Below are 15,740 nucleotides of genomic sequence, written 5' to 3'. Positions count from 1 at the left end.
AAATCTCCAAAGATATATGTTAAGGGCGAGCTAACTCAAAGCATCAAATAATGATGTCAAAGAATGAAATTAGAAAGTTTAGCTAACTGGCAGATTAATTTAAATCAATTTTGAACTATATTTTTTACTAGTAAAAATGACTTTTGGTTAGAACACCTGTTACAAGTTTATGGCTCAATAATAAGTAGTATATGTTTGTTAATCACATTTATAATCAAGAAGTATCTGCCTATATTTTCGCAATTAAAGTTTCCTCATAAATTATATTCGAAAATGATTCCACTTACCAGGGTATACTAAATATCTCCCTCCTCTCCTCATATCTCACTATGCTAACAACAGGAAGATGTTCATTATATTCAGACAGTCAACTAGAGTCCAAAGTATGCCCAGATATGTAAAAACAAAAACTGTCTGAAATGAAAGTAAAAGCAGCAACATCAAACTGCAACCAACACTATTACAAGATTCCAAACCCACTGCCCTCAATCCAAATAAAGCAATTCTTTAAAAGGTAGTACATAATCTGTACTGAGTTTCACAACCTCACAACACAACTCAAGGAGGTCATTAAATGCAAGGCCTACACTGACTTACAAAGTTCACCTACTATAGAAAAACGTTCACAATGCGATCATGTTAAAAGATATAATATCACATTATTCGATTATATTCCATTATAAGTATAAATTACAAACAGTTCCTATGGTTTTAAAGGACACTTCTGAATGAGTTAATGCTGAGTACCTGAAATTTTCATCTTCGTTATCACTCTGTAAAAGATCATCATTTAGCTCTTCGTCTGATAAGTCCGACTGATTCTAATTAAAATAAGAAATCAAATTAATGCATGTCACTTTCATAAAAAGACTTGTTACAAAAGTGCAAAATTACAATAACTGGATTGTTTCTAACCTTATGTTATTAAAGCATTTGCCACCCAGAAAGTTTTCTCAGTTTAACATTACCTGTTGACCATCAAGAGATTCCATATACAGCACACTAGCTAAAGGCCCTAGGCTAATTTTTAGAAGCCATAGGCCAGTTAGTAGAGAAGTATCAAGTATAATGATCATATTTATTCTAATTTCTAAAAGATAAAAGGAAGAGTCCTTTGGTAAATTCCTACAAAGAAGTTTTTCTTACCATACACAAAAAAGAACGGTATCCTTATGAGCTTACTAAATTCAAAACTGTCAGATAACAAAATCTAAAGACTACACACACAAAAAGGTATAATTTTAGATAACTGGAGATCAAAGACTGAAAAGTACAGGACAATAATAAAACTCTGGTTTTTCCAATTCAGGTAGCACATTAAAATAAGTATTACTAGCTCACTTCCTCATTCCTGTTCTCAGCAGCGTGGCACGCTCATGGTATCTGTAAGTAGACACGGGCTAGTGATTCTCGTCAGCTTGTCAAATTTCTAGAGTTCCAGGTTTTATTAGGTTTAATATATATCAGTATCTTAGATATAAGAAGAGAAAACACACACACACACTTTACCCCCAACTAAAATGGTATATAAATGGTAGAGTGGTATATATAAATTAGCATACACCCCTATGAGACAGTTAAGACACACACACACACACAGTCTATTTCTCCTTAAAGAATGAGGCATTCAGACAAATAAATGAAAAATATGGTATCTGGTGCCTTTAATAGAAAGAAAAAGTAAAGAGAAAAACGGGTTTGATTTTCTATTTAAAGATGAAACAGTTTTTTTGGCATTTTACACCTTTATAAAAACAGGTTTTTTCAAACGTGTCTGTACTCTTCATTACAGTATTTTAGACATAAACCAAAAATAATCAACTGCATTAATATTTCATGAGGAAACAGTCCCAATGGTCTCCATCTAGTCACTAGCATAACAAGACAAAATAAAATAACATAGATCATGTAATCGAGTTTACTTGACGGAAGAGAGAGATGTATGAAATGAAGCAGACTGCTAAACTGACCTAAAATGGAATTTAGCTTAACTGAGAATGTAATCTGTCATCCAAACTGGGCCAGTTTTGAGAGTGGAAGGAGATGCTATTACCAGGTATGAACCAGGCCTTCCATGGGCAAACCAGACCAAGTTTAGCTGTCCAATTCATGAAATAAAACCTCGGAATTTCGTTTAAAATTAACATTTTAACAATTCAACAAAAGTCATAGTTCATTCAATAAAAGTCTACTTCCTTGAGTTCTTAGTTAAACTTTTAAGTATTTGTTAAAAACCAGTAGAGCAATAATTCATCCCCTTCCCCCAGGAGAAGAAATACATGTTGTGCTGGCCCTAGAGGTGGTGCAATCTCATTTTTGAGTCTGAGAATTCAACCTTTCTATCTCTTCTGAACCGACTGAGTAACAGACACAGGAGGCAATATCAAAATATCCTTCTTACTAACAAAACTGAACTAGAAAGCTAGGCTAAATCCTTGAGGCCCAAACTGGTTCTCAACTCTATCCCAGTAAATTGAAGTGAACTGTTTTCTTAGCAAGGGTGGGGTAGTCAGGGAAGATTCTGCTCAGGACGGTCTGGGAAAGTAGGGTAAACAGATGCCAAGAGAGCGAGCCAGAGAAAGGGGGCCACAAACGCTAATGAAATCTTTTCTCCCAATCTGACCAGACAGGTCATTCCTCCCATGGGGCCAGAAGCAAGTTAGAAAGAAAAAAGGAATGGGTCTAAGACTCCAAAGAATGTCAGGACTTTTATGGGACTGTTCAACATGGCAACCCCGCGTGTTTCGAGGGAGAACTGCACTTCATAAGGTTTTCAAGGCCGTGACCTTTTGGAAACAGATTGCCAGGTCTTTCTTCCTAGGTGCCTCTGGGTGGGTTTGAACCACCAACCTTTCGGTTGGTAGTCAAGTGCTTAACCATTTCGTTGCCATGAATTGGAATCGACTAGGCAACAGGTTTTCCACCTGCTCCCAAAGGAGTTCAAAAATGGGGAGTAAATGGCTTACCAAACATTCTCCAACACTGAAAACTTATAAAATAAAGAATGATTAGATATACCAGTTGTTGCAGAAGTAAAATACATAAGCTAAACAAGAAATTACAAACTGGCAGACAACTTCCATCTAAATTCAACCCAATCTGTAAACATTCTAAGTTGATCATGTCAGCCTGCCTCATACTAAGTTTGCAACCTTACATTTTGATCCTCTATTTAAACTTGACCATAACAATCTCCCTTCTTAACACAGATGAACTTATCCTCAAGCTGTCCTTAACAGTCTTACGTTTTCCCCACCTGCATGTCTCTTTGGCCAGTCAGTGCCCTAGCAGTCTTTCACCAGACAAAGCTCCATCTCTATACATTCTGTGGCAGAGTCCAGGAAAGACTGACCAGACAGCCAGAGCACCCACACCTGGAGTTCAGTCACAGATATGTAGTAACAAATTAGCTAATACATACCTGAAAGAACTCAATCTCACTAGACAACAAATAAATATACATTAAACCAAGTAAAAATCATGTTTCACCTTGCATAGTAACAAAAACTGGGAAAAGTGACAGATAATATCAAAGCCGGAGAACTGAAAAGTAAAAGATGTTCATATATTGCTGCTGGGAACAGAAATTGATCAAATATTTCTGGAAAGCAATTTGGCAATATAAGGCAAGAACCTTAACATATTGAATACACTTAGGCCAGAAACTCCTGTTTAAGGCAACTTCCTCATAATCCAAAATGCATACTAAGATTTGAACATTAAAATGTCATCAAAATGTCTGAGACTTATTTCAAAATAATTCAGGAGTGGGGAGTGGGTGGGGTAAAGATGAAGCAAGACTGCCACTAATTGCAAACTGCTGAAGCCAGTGACAGATGCATGAGGATAAATGATACCCTTCTCTCTTTTTCATATATGCTTGTAATGTTCTATCATAAACCGTTTTGGGGGGTTTTCTAAGTCATCATAATCAAAAACTTGTCAATAACTTCAAAGTACATAGCAATGGTTAAGTATATCATACATTGAAAGCTATGTGGCCATTATAAAATACTTTAAAATAATGTTAATGACAAAAGGAAATGCCAATGATATGTTAAATTTATGAAGAAACAATGTTATACAGCATTTCGGTTATATTTAAAAATATATGGAAAAAGAATGTGAGGAAATATGGCAAAATATTATTCAAAAGGGCTTATACCTATTTTTTTTCTTTTGTCAATATAGTTTGAACTTTCCAATTTCTACAAAGAACAATATATTTATATTAGGACAAAAGGCAGAAGAAGAAAGGACAGAGGAATATCCGCTGTTTCAAGTTATACAAACTTCAAAAAAGGCTGGGGTAGAAGCATCAAGGAAACATCACACGCACACCACTACTTTCTCAATTGTTCCTTTTTGATCTGATATGTGACCCAAGTTATAAAATCAATTAGCCTTTAAAAAAAAAAAAATTACAATACTTTCCCAAAACAGGTAGCATTACTATCCAGTAAGGACTGAACTGTGTCCCCCCAAAATGTGTTGTAAACCCTAAAACTCCTACATCTATGGGTGTAACCCCATATGAGAATAAGATGCTATGTTAATGAAACAGTATCGCTGCAGGACGCGTCTTAAACCAATCACCTTGGAAAGCACATTAGGCAGAGAAGGAAGCACAAATGCAGGGGAAGATACACGCCAAGGAACTGAAAAACAGACGGTGAAAAGAGACAAAGACCTTCTCCCAGAGCTATCAGAAAGAGAAAGCCTTCCCCTAGAGCCAGTGCTCTGAATTCAGGCTTCCAGCCTGCTAAACAGTGAAAAAATAAATTTCTGTTTGTTAAGACTATCCACTTGTAGTATTTCTACTGTGACAGAAGCACTAAGAAACTAGGACACGCAGAAAAGGAAGAAATACTCCCAGATTCATTCCATGAAGCTAGCATAACCCTGATGCCAAAACCAGGCAAAGACACCACACACGCACACACACGCACACACACGCACACACACACACACACAATCAGTACATCTCATCAATATAGGTGCAAAAACTCTCAATAAAATTCTAGCCAAGAGAATTCAGCATCATATCAAAAAAAAAAAATACTCTACAGCCACTATGGATTGAACCGCGTCCCCCAAAAATGTGTATACATTTCGCTAGGCCATGACTCCCAGCATTATGTGACAGTCCACCATTTTGTCATCTGATATGATTTTCCTATGTATTGTAAATTCTACCTCTACGCTGTTGGTGAGGCAGGATTAGTGGCAATTACGTTAATGAGGCAGGACTCAATCTACAAGATTAGGTTGTGTCTTAAACCAATCTCTTTTGAGATATAAAAGAGAGAAGTGAGCAGAGAGATATGGGGACCTACTATCACCAAGAAAGCAGCTCTGAGAGCAGATTCCTATACATCAACGAGAGCTCCAAAAAGGAAATTAAGAAAACAATACCATTTATAATAGCCCCTAAAAAGATAAAATACTTAGGAATAAATCTAGCCAGGTACATAAAAGACCTAAACAAAGAAAATTGCAAAACGCTATTGCCAAGAAGCCAAAAGAGAACTACGTAAATGGAAAAACATACTGTGCCCATGGACAGGAAGATTCAACACTGTGTGAAAATGTCAATCCTACTCAAAACAATCTACAGAAACAATGCAATCCCAATCCAAATACCAACAGAATTCTTTAACAAGATGGAAAAATTAATCACCAATTTTATGTGGAAAGAAAAGAGGCTCCAGATAAGCAAGGTACTGCTGGTGACAAAGAACAAAGTAGGAGGCATCACACTACTTGACGTTAGAATCTAATATACAGCCACAGTAGTCAAAAGAGGCTGATGCTGGTACAAAGACACACAGACCAACGGAATCGAAATCAAGAACCCAGGTGTAAATCCATCCACCTATGGTCAGCTGATCTTTGACAAAGGACCAAAGTCCATTAAATGGGGGAAAGACAGTCTTTTTAACAAATGGTGCTGGCACAACTGGAGGTCCATTTGTAAAAAAATGAAAGCAGATGCCTATCTCACATTATACACAGAAACTAACTCAAAATGGGTCAAAGACCTAAATATAAAACCTAAAATGATAAAGATCATGGAAGAAAAAGTAGGGACAATACTAGGGAGCCTAAATAAATTCAATAGAAACCACAGCTAACAATGCACAAGCACCAAAACATAAACTAAATAACTGGGAGCTCCAAAAAATTAAACACATATGCTCATCAAAAGATTTCACCAACAAGAACAAAAAGAAACCTACAGACTAAAAGATTGTTTTCCTACGACATATCCAACAAGGATCTAATCTCTAAAATCTATAGAATACTTCAACACTCAATAACAAAAAGACAAATAATCCAATTAAAAAATGGCCAAAGGAAATTAACAGACACTTCACCAAAGAAGACATTCAGGCCCCTTACAAACACATGAGGGAATGCTCGGGATCACCAGCCATTACAGAAATGCAAGTCAAAACTACCATGAGATACCATCTCACCCTGACATTTATGGCACAAATCAAAAAACAAAATAACAAATGTTGGAGAGGCAGCAGGGAGATTTTGAACTCTTGAGCACTGCTGGTGGGAATGTAAAATGGTACAAACACTATGGAAAGTAATATGGCGCCTCCTTAAAAGGCTAGAAATAGAAATACTACACGATCCAACAATCCCACTCCTAGGAATATACCCGAGAGAAACAAGAGCCGTCTTAATTCTCAGGAATAGACATATGCGCACCTATGTTCACTGCAGCATTATTCCTATTAATAAACAAATTATGGTAAGTACACACAATGGAATACTACGCAACCATAAAGAAAATGATGAATTTGCAAAATGTCTTACAACAGGGGTAAATCTGGAGAACGTTATACTGAATGAAATTAAGTTAATCACAAAAGGACAAATGTTGTATAATACCACTATTATAAGATGCAAGAAAAGGTTACAACCAGAAAAAAACAATCTTTGATAGTTACAAAGGAGGAGAGGGGTGGGAAGGAGAAATCACTAGCCAGATAGGAGACAAGTGTTAACTTTAGTTAAGGAAAAGACAACACACAATATAGGGGAAGTCAGCATAATCTGACCAAGGCAAAGCCATAGAAGTTGCCCCAAACCAAAAAAAAATCTGTTGTGGTCGACTGGATTCTGACTCATAGTGACTCTAGACACATCCAAATACCTTGAAGGACTGAGTTACTGGGGCTCAGGGCTTCGGACCATGGTCTCGGGGGACATCTAGGTCAACTGGCAATAACACAGTTCATAAAGAAAATAATTCTACATCCTACTTTGGTGAGCAGCGCCTGGGGTCTCAAAAGCTTGGTAGCGACCATCTAAAATACATCTATTGGTCCCATCATGTTTGAAGCAAAGGAGAATGAAGAAAACCAAACACACAAGGAAAATATTAGTCCAAAGGACTAATGGACCACATGGACCACAGCCTCCACCAGCCTGAGCCCAGAAGAAACAGATGGTGCCTGGCTACACCACTGACCCCTCTGGCAGGGATCACTATAGAGGGGCCCAGACAGAGAGGGACAAAACTGCAGAACAAAATTCAAATTCTCAAAAAAGACCAGGCTTACTGGTATGACAGAGATCCCCGAGACTAAGGTCCCTGCTAACTTAGGACTGAAGCCACTCCCAAAGCCTACCTTTCAGCCCAAATTAGACAGGCCCATAACACAAACATAACACTTGTAAGGAATGTGCTTCTTAGTTCAATCAAGTATATGAGACCAAATGGTCAACACCTGCCCAAAAGCAATGCCATGAAGGCAGAAAGGGACAGGAAAACTGGACAACAGACACAGACAACCTGTGGTGTAAAGGGAAAGGAGGAGAGTGCTCACACATAGCAGGGAATGAAACCAATGTCACAAAACAATTTGTGTATAATTTTTTGAATGAGAGGAAAAAAAAGGAGGTGTCTTAAAAAAAAAAAGAAAGAAAAAAGATAAACTAGGTATCTTTCCAAAACAAACATTATTTTTCCATCTCTATTGAGAGAGTCCTGACCAAAACTTCTGCAAGACTAGGACACATATATACAAAAGGGAATTATTACTTCTAACAATTATAGTACAACTCCTTGAAAAGAAACAGAAGGTAAAATATGCTATCTCAAGCTTGTCTAGAACTATAAATTCAACTTAATGTAAAAATATTTTACTACACTTAAATATTTTAACATCTAACCAGAATTTTTCATTAAAGCATTGTTATGAATTATGTCCCCTAAAAATGTGTACCAACTTGGCTAGGGCATGATTCCCAGTGTGGTTTGTCCACCATTTTGTCATCTGATGTGACTATCCTACGTGTTGCAAATCCTAACCTCTATGATGTTAATAGGGCAGGATTAGAGGCAGTTACGTTAAAAACGCAGGACTCAATTTACAGGATTGTAGAGTCAAGCAGAGAGGAGAGGAACCTCTTAAAACTAAGAAAGAAGTGCCAGTGTCCCTGCACTGAGATGCTCCTAGACCAGGGGACGATTGATGACAACAACCTTCCCCCAGCACTGACGGAGAAAGAAAAAGCCTTCCCCTGGAGTTGGTGCCCTAAATTTGGACTTCTAGCATCCTATACCATGAGAGGATAATCTTGTTCATTCAAGCCATCTACTTGTGGCATTTCTGTTACAGCAGCACTAGATAATCAAAATAAGCACTTTAAATACACACAAAGGAAAAGCTGATAGTGTCTCAAGAGATATGCAGAATGATCTGCGGAATGACAGAAGCTCCTGTTCACAATGTGATCCTGCACCCTCCCTCGAGGCACCGATGAGATGGGTGAGATGGTCCTGTGCTGCATACCATATATGAGGCACCCACGACAGCGGCGGGGGCGGAGGGGGGGTGGACACACGTTAGGAGTACTCTCACTAGTCTCTCACTTTCGACCACTTTTATGAATCCCAGTTTATTTCTAACAAAACAAGGGAATTCTGTGGGCAGTGGTGATTCAGTGGTAGAATGGTCTCCCCCATGCAAGAGACCTAGGTTCAGTTCTGGGCCAACATGTTTCCAGTGCAGCCACCACCTATCTGTCAGTGGGGGCTTGTGTGTTGTTATGATGCTGACAGGTGACAGGAGAGCTTCCAGAGTAAAACAGACTAAGAAGAGAGTCCTAGCCATCCATTCAGAAAATCAGCCAGTGAAAACCCTATGAACTACGATTCAATTCCGTTGTGCACAGAGTTGCCATGAGCCAGGGGCCGACTTGATGGCAGCTAACAACAACAAACCAGTTCTTAGATCTATAGATGATTACAGAGCCATCTAACGGAGGGAAAGCTAGGGAAGCTGTAGGCCTATGATACAATAAAAAGTAGACCACAGAAAGGAAAGGTGCTTTAAAAAGAATCCCACAAAGAAATTCACGTATTAGAGAAAATGCTAACAACACATATTAAGTCACAAGAAAATGGCAGAACAAGTACTTCTAGCTCGAGATCTTCATCAATTCTCTTATAAACTAGAGTAAAAGGACAATCTAATCAGATTTAATTTAAAAAAAATCAGACAAAAGACTTGAACTTATCATGACTCTTTGAAATATGGCTTTATATCACTAATGTTACTGATAAAACTTGACCTAAAGTATGAGCTTGAGTATAAAAATCATCAGGAGTACAATGCCATCACAATTTTAAGACTTTTAAAAAATAAAGCATGAAGAACTACCTTGATATTTAATGAGAATTAGTGTTCTTAAACTGTTAATAAAAATGCAATATTCCCCTTTATCTCTATTATTTCTACTTTTAATATGTTTTCTAATGTTCAAAACATACTTGGAGAGTGGTGGTGTGCGTATATGTATGACATACGAACAGACAGATTAGAGATAAATGTTCAAAGGTTTTACCTGATCAAAAAGGGTTTAGAAAAATTTACCTTAGGTTTTACACTTTTGGATGTTTGCTACATTTGAGAATGTTTATCTTTACGCATATCTCTGACTTTGCCCCACGAGTGAATTTTAGATGCAGTATGCAAAAATACTAACCTTCTAATGTAAAGTTCCTTTAGGACAAGGGGTAGTTTTATGTCACTGCTGTCACAAGCCCAATACAACTTTAGGGCCTAGGAAAGAGCCCAAACCAAACTTGTTGCTGTCGAGTTGATTCCGACTCACAGTTACCCAAAAGGACAGAGCAGGACTGCCCCGAAGTGTTTCCAAGGAATTGCTGGTGGATTTGAACTGCTGACCTTTTGGTTAGCAGCTGTAGCTCTTAACCGGTGTGCCATTCCATAAAAGGATTTATTACGTGAGTTATAAGTTATCAGAGGATTTACTAATAAATAGTGAGCTCTTCGGGCACTTAAAAAGTCAAGAAATTAACTTGACCTATAAACTTTCACCTAAGGCACAATCAAAAAAAAAAAAAAACTGACCTGGCGGAAGAATCAGTAAACTTGAAGAAAGCTCGATAGAGATTATTCAATCTTGGGAGCACAAAGAAAAAAATGAGAGAAACCAACGGCATACTGATATACACATAGTGGGAGTCCCACAAAGAGAGAAGAAAAATGGGGCAGAAAATTTATTTGAAGATATAACAGCTGAAAACTTTAAGCTTTGATGAAAAAACATTCTACAGATTCTAAAAGTGCAACAAATTCCATGTAGAACAAACTCAAAGTGATCCACACCTAGAAATATCATACTCAAACTGGTAAAAGTCTAAGACAAAGAGAAAATCATGAAAGTAGTGAGAAAAAAGTATGTAAGAATTATTATGTACAAGGCATCTTCAATAAGATTAACAGCTGACTTATCGGAAACCAGAGTCCTGAAGACGATGGGGTGATACACTTTAAGCTTTGAAAGAAAAAGGCTGCCAACAAAGAATTCTATATCCTGTAAAGCTCCTCTTCAAAAATGAAGAAGAAATTAAGACATTTCCAGATAAACAAAAACTGAGAGAATTTGTTGCAAGCAGATCTGCTCCACAAGAAATAGTATAGGGAGTAGTTCAAGCTGAAATTAAAGGACACCAGGAGGTAACTCCAAAACGCTGGTGGAGTAGTGGTTAAGAGCTACAGATGCTAGCCAAAAGGTGGGCAGTTCAAATCCCCCAGGCTCCCTGGAAACCCTATGGGGCAATTCTACTCTGTCCTACAGGGTCGCTATGAGTGGGAATCAACTCAAGCGCAATGGGTCGTTTTGGGTTTTTTTGTTTGTTTTAGAAGGTAACTCAAATCAACACAAAAAAGTAAAGAAATCCAGTAAAAGTAAATACACAGGTAAACATAAGAGAGAGTTTAATGCATTTTTGTTTGTATCACTTTTCTTATTCTGTTTTAAAAGACAAGTACATAAAGCAATAATTTTAAAAGTGTTACTGCACTTATAATGTATAAATATATAATAGCATTAAAAAAGGGGAGGAATCAGAGCTATAGTGGGACAAAGCTGCTGTATAGTATTCAAATTAAGTTGTATTAATCAGAAATAGATTCTTTAGTTTTAAGATGTTAACTGAAATCCCCAGGAAAATTACTAAGGAAATAACCACAAAAATATAGTAAAATAAACAAAAAGGTAATTAAAACGTTACGTAAATGAAAAACAAAAGATAATTTAATTCACAAAATTTTGACCTACACCCAACTTTCTAATAACACATCCCATGCATAGGTGACGTATTCCCATATTTTAAGTAAAACTAAGTAACTGTCAGTTTCAGTACAACCTGTACTTCTCACCTTTTTGCCAGACAGCAAATCTTCTCCAAGTAAGTCATCTTCAAGTTCACTGGGAAGAAAGAGAGACATGCCAAAACATTATTCCTAGTACACAACTGCCCTGTCATACCGATATTTATACTGGAAAATCTGTAGGTCACTGAGAAATTTACCCAAGGCTTTATGTTTTAAGTACTTCCATATTAAGTTTGCTATACTTCCCTTTCCTTCATTATAATGAAAATATATTTTCAAGTATATAGGAAAATTGTTGCTTTAAGTAGGGGGAGGTTTTGCTACAGGAAGTGCCTCACTAAACTTCTAATCTTAGTTTTATATCTCAATATGAGATATTAATCTCTTTGGATCTATTAAGTAACAAATAAATGAAGAAACTATAGTAAGTAATATCTAATATTTCTCCTACCTCTAAAAATCTATGATGGAATAAGAAAAAATGTCGAACATCATTACTAAAAATAAAAATCAAAACAAGAGACCATGTGATAGTCATCAAACTGGCAAAGACTGAGAAAAAATGCCAGTGATGATAAGGATGTAAAATTCAATCACAATAACTAAGAGAATTATCTTTGTGTAACATGGAAGTCATAGCAATCGTTTGCAATTTTTTTCCAGCACGTTTCTGTTTTGAAGCAGCTTTCTCACAATCGAAGTAGAAAGCCTTTTGGAACACGAGGACCTTAAGAAAAAAGCTAAAAGGTCCAACATCTAAGTGTATTCCTTTAGCACACAAAATGGCTGCTTTAGTGTTTCAAAAACTCCAATAATTTCTACTATGTTAATTAAGCTGGCTGAGACAGCTGCAAACACAAATCAAGAAGACATTTTCCTATACACACATACACACACATTTATTTATTTTTTGAGTGATGAAAATGGCCACCAGGGATTATATTTTTTATTCTGGGAAAACTAATCCCTTAACAGCAAAAGTCTTCAAGGACCTACGTCTGGAAGGAGGAAACACAATTACACTGACTGATTCTGGGTACGAAAGCCGATGGAGACATAACTGCGCCAACAGTGGCAGCAGCATTTACTCTTTCCTATAAGGGCTTTAATTACAAAATTCTACACGTTTTGAGAGATCCACACTAGCACTATTTTCCCCCAAATCCATGTTTATTTTTAGCTTACTCTACAGAATCCTAGGATCTTCAGGAATGCATACATGGATGCATACATGGGCTTGGAACAGAAATGCACATTTTCTATACCTTTTAAAACTAGAACCACCACATCATTTTGTTCATGTGCTGAAGACTGTTTTACAGTTACTTTAAGTTGCCCTCATTTCATCTATAAAGAAAATGAGGACAAGACAGACTAAGAAAATGAGGGCAAAAAACACTAAATAATTCGCCCAGCTCACACAGTACTGGCTGGTCCAGAACATCGATGTAACGGCCCTTGAAAAGGAGTATCTTTTACAGACCTGTATAATGAAGACAGTTAAGAGGAAGTAACGTACAGTTTCTTTCAATATTTTAGATCCATAAGTCATCTAATCATCATTCAGATACAATTTGTGCATCTTCAGATGTACAATCATCTTCCGGGGGAAGACCTCATATATTCACAATAAAATACACAATATCCCCATTTGAGAATTTGATACTAGATGACCAAGAAAAATATAACCACCCTCTGAAAACAAACACTCCTCTAGATCATTACAGGTAGTCCTCAACTTATGATGGGGTTCCACTCCAACAATTCCAACGTGCATCAGTTCTGATGTAAGTTGAATGCTTGTGGCGTTTTGTTTGTTTTTTTAGGGTTTCACAGCCTGCTACACAGCAGTGTTTTTGTTTTTTTAAGATTTCACAGCCTGCTACATGGCAGCGTTTATGTTTTTTTAAGATTTCATAGCCTGCTACACGGCAGTGTTTTTTTTTATTTAAAATTTCACAGCCTGCTACATGGCAGCATTTTTGTTTTAAGATTTCACAGTCTGCTACACAGCAGCATTTATGTTTTTTTAAGATTTCACAGCCTGCTACATGGCAGTGTTTTTGTTTTTTTAAGACTTCACAGCCTGCCACACGGTAGCGTTTATGAACAGAGAATCTTAACACTGAACATCCGCAAGCGAACATCAGAGGATGACAACACCAGCAAATTACACACTGCAACGCTGTATGTAATATGTGTTATTATTAACGATAAAAGGTTCCAAAAAAATAAATACCATTTGCCCATGAGACACTAATTGAGAAAGATTCTTAAAACCATAATAAGAACAGGTATTGGTAATTATACAAGAAAAAATTTATTAAGTATTTGTGCCTTCTGCTGACAAGTATTAAGAAATCAATCTTTGATAACTCATTATTTTCTAAACAACAAAAAAATATATATATATTTAACAACAAATGAGTTTAAAATGAGAGGAGTATGACAGAAGATGGAGGATAGTACCTGCTTCCTTGGCTAACAAAGGCAAAGCAAGAGATAGCGTGAATAAATTCCCAACAAACAAATATTGGGACAATATGGCCATCAATAAGGATAACAACCACAAATGGAATAAACACATTCAATATTTAAATCTTGGAGTTCAAAATGATTCAAAAACAAAACTCACTTCTTGAGAACACTAAGAAACTAACTCATTATTTTGAAAACTGTTTATCCTGTTTTTCTTGTAAAATCTGTACCTCTGCAGAACCAAGTGGTTTACACAAGTATTATAACCCAGTGTGAGTAGAAGTATTATAGCTAATACAAAAAGAATGATACAATATCACCATTTTAATCATCCAATTGGCTGGTGCTGTCGTTTGTTGCTGTCAGGTCGATTTCAACTCAAGGCAACTCCACGTGTGCAGAGCAGAACTGCTCCGTAGGGTTTCCAAGGCTGGGACCTTTCAGAAGCAGATCTCCAGGCCTGCCTTCCGAGGCCCCTCTAGGTGGGTTCAAACTGCTCACCTTTCGACTAAGAGTCAAGTGTTTAACAATGTGCACCACCCAGGGACTCCAACTGGCTGACAGTGTCACAAAGAGAAGTTAACCAGACACTATGCATTTCCAGATGAAAACATCCACCACTACATGCAGTCAGCCCCTCATTCTCGTTGTTAGGTCGAGCCCCGTGACAGAGCAGAGCTGCCTCACAGGGCTTCCCAGGCTGGAGTCTTCCCAGGTGTGAGTCCACTTCAACTCACAGCGAGCCCGTGACAGAGCAGAGCTGCCTCACAGGACTTCCCAGGCTGGAGTCTTCCCAGGTGTGAGTCCACTTCAACTCACAGCGAGCCCGTGACAGAGCAGAGCTGCCTCACAGGGCTTCCCAGGCTGGAGTCTTCCCAGGAGGAGATCCCCCGGTCTTTCTCCCACAGAGCCACCACCACCACCACCCACTGCCGTCAGGTCGATTCCAACTCATAGCGACCCTACAGGACAGGGTAAAACTGCACCATGGGGTTTCCAAGGAGCACCTGGTGGATTTGAACAGCCAACCTTTTGGTTAGCCGCCATAGCTCTTAACCACTACACCGCAAGGGTTTCCAAAGAGCAACTAGTGGGTTCAAGCCTCCAACCCTTCGGTCAGCAGCTGTCAACCCCTCCCCAAATTCAAAACTGTATCTGATCAATGTCCATATCAATTAATTTTGAGAAAATACAAGAGGTGGAAAAATGTGTTAAAAACATCTAAGGGGATGCAATCAATAAACACAGAAATTCTACAAGACAAACCACCTGTTTCTTCCACAAAACTGCAAGGAACTAAAAAAAGATGGGAGGAGGACCTATGGATTAAACAAGACTTAAAAGACATACAAACCAATCACAACACGCTGACCTTATTTGGATCCCAATTGAAACTATGAAAAAGTATGTATCCACACTCTGTGTATCTGTGTATGTTGTGTGTATACGTATGTAATACACAAATATATATGAGACAATCAGGGAAATGCGAAAACAGGCATTTATTAGTATGAAGGAATTATTTTCATATGTGATAATAACTACTGTGGATACAGTTGTAGGCCTTTTTTAGATACATACATTCTGAAATAC

The 15,740-nt window shown here is 37.6% G+C and overlaps 1 protein-coding gene across 4 annotated transcripts in view; it reads right to left on the bottom strand.

The window, feature by feature from the left end:
* The window catches only part of RBM33 (RNA binding motif protein 33), a 198,986-nt gene that overhangs the window by 144,752 nt on the left and 38,494 nt on the right, over positions 1-15,740 (bottom strand). For all 4 annotated transcript variants that reach the window (XM_023542038.2, XM_010602106.3, XM_023542039.2 and 1 more), the window contains exons 3-4: positions 11,715-11,763; positions 748-821 (exon numbers count right to left, since the gene is read on the bottom strand). In XM_023542038.2, coding sequence (XP_023397806.2) covers positions 748-821; positions 11,715-11,763 — 123 coding nt within the window. The remainder of the gene's footprint in view (positions 1-747; positions 822-11,714; positions 11,764-15,740) is intronic.

This window comes from Loxodonta africana, chromosome 22 (assembly GCF_030014295.1).
Source record: "Loxodonta africana isolate mLoxAfr1 chromosome 22, mLoxAfr1.hap2, whole genome shotgun sequence".
In the NCBI taxonomy this organism is placed as follows: Eukaryota; Metazoa; Chordata; class Mammalia; order Proboscidea; family Elephantidae; genus Loxodonta; species Loxodonta africana.
This window is presented reverse-complemented; position numbering and strand designations above follow the sequence as displayed.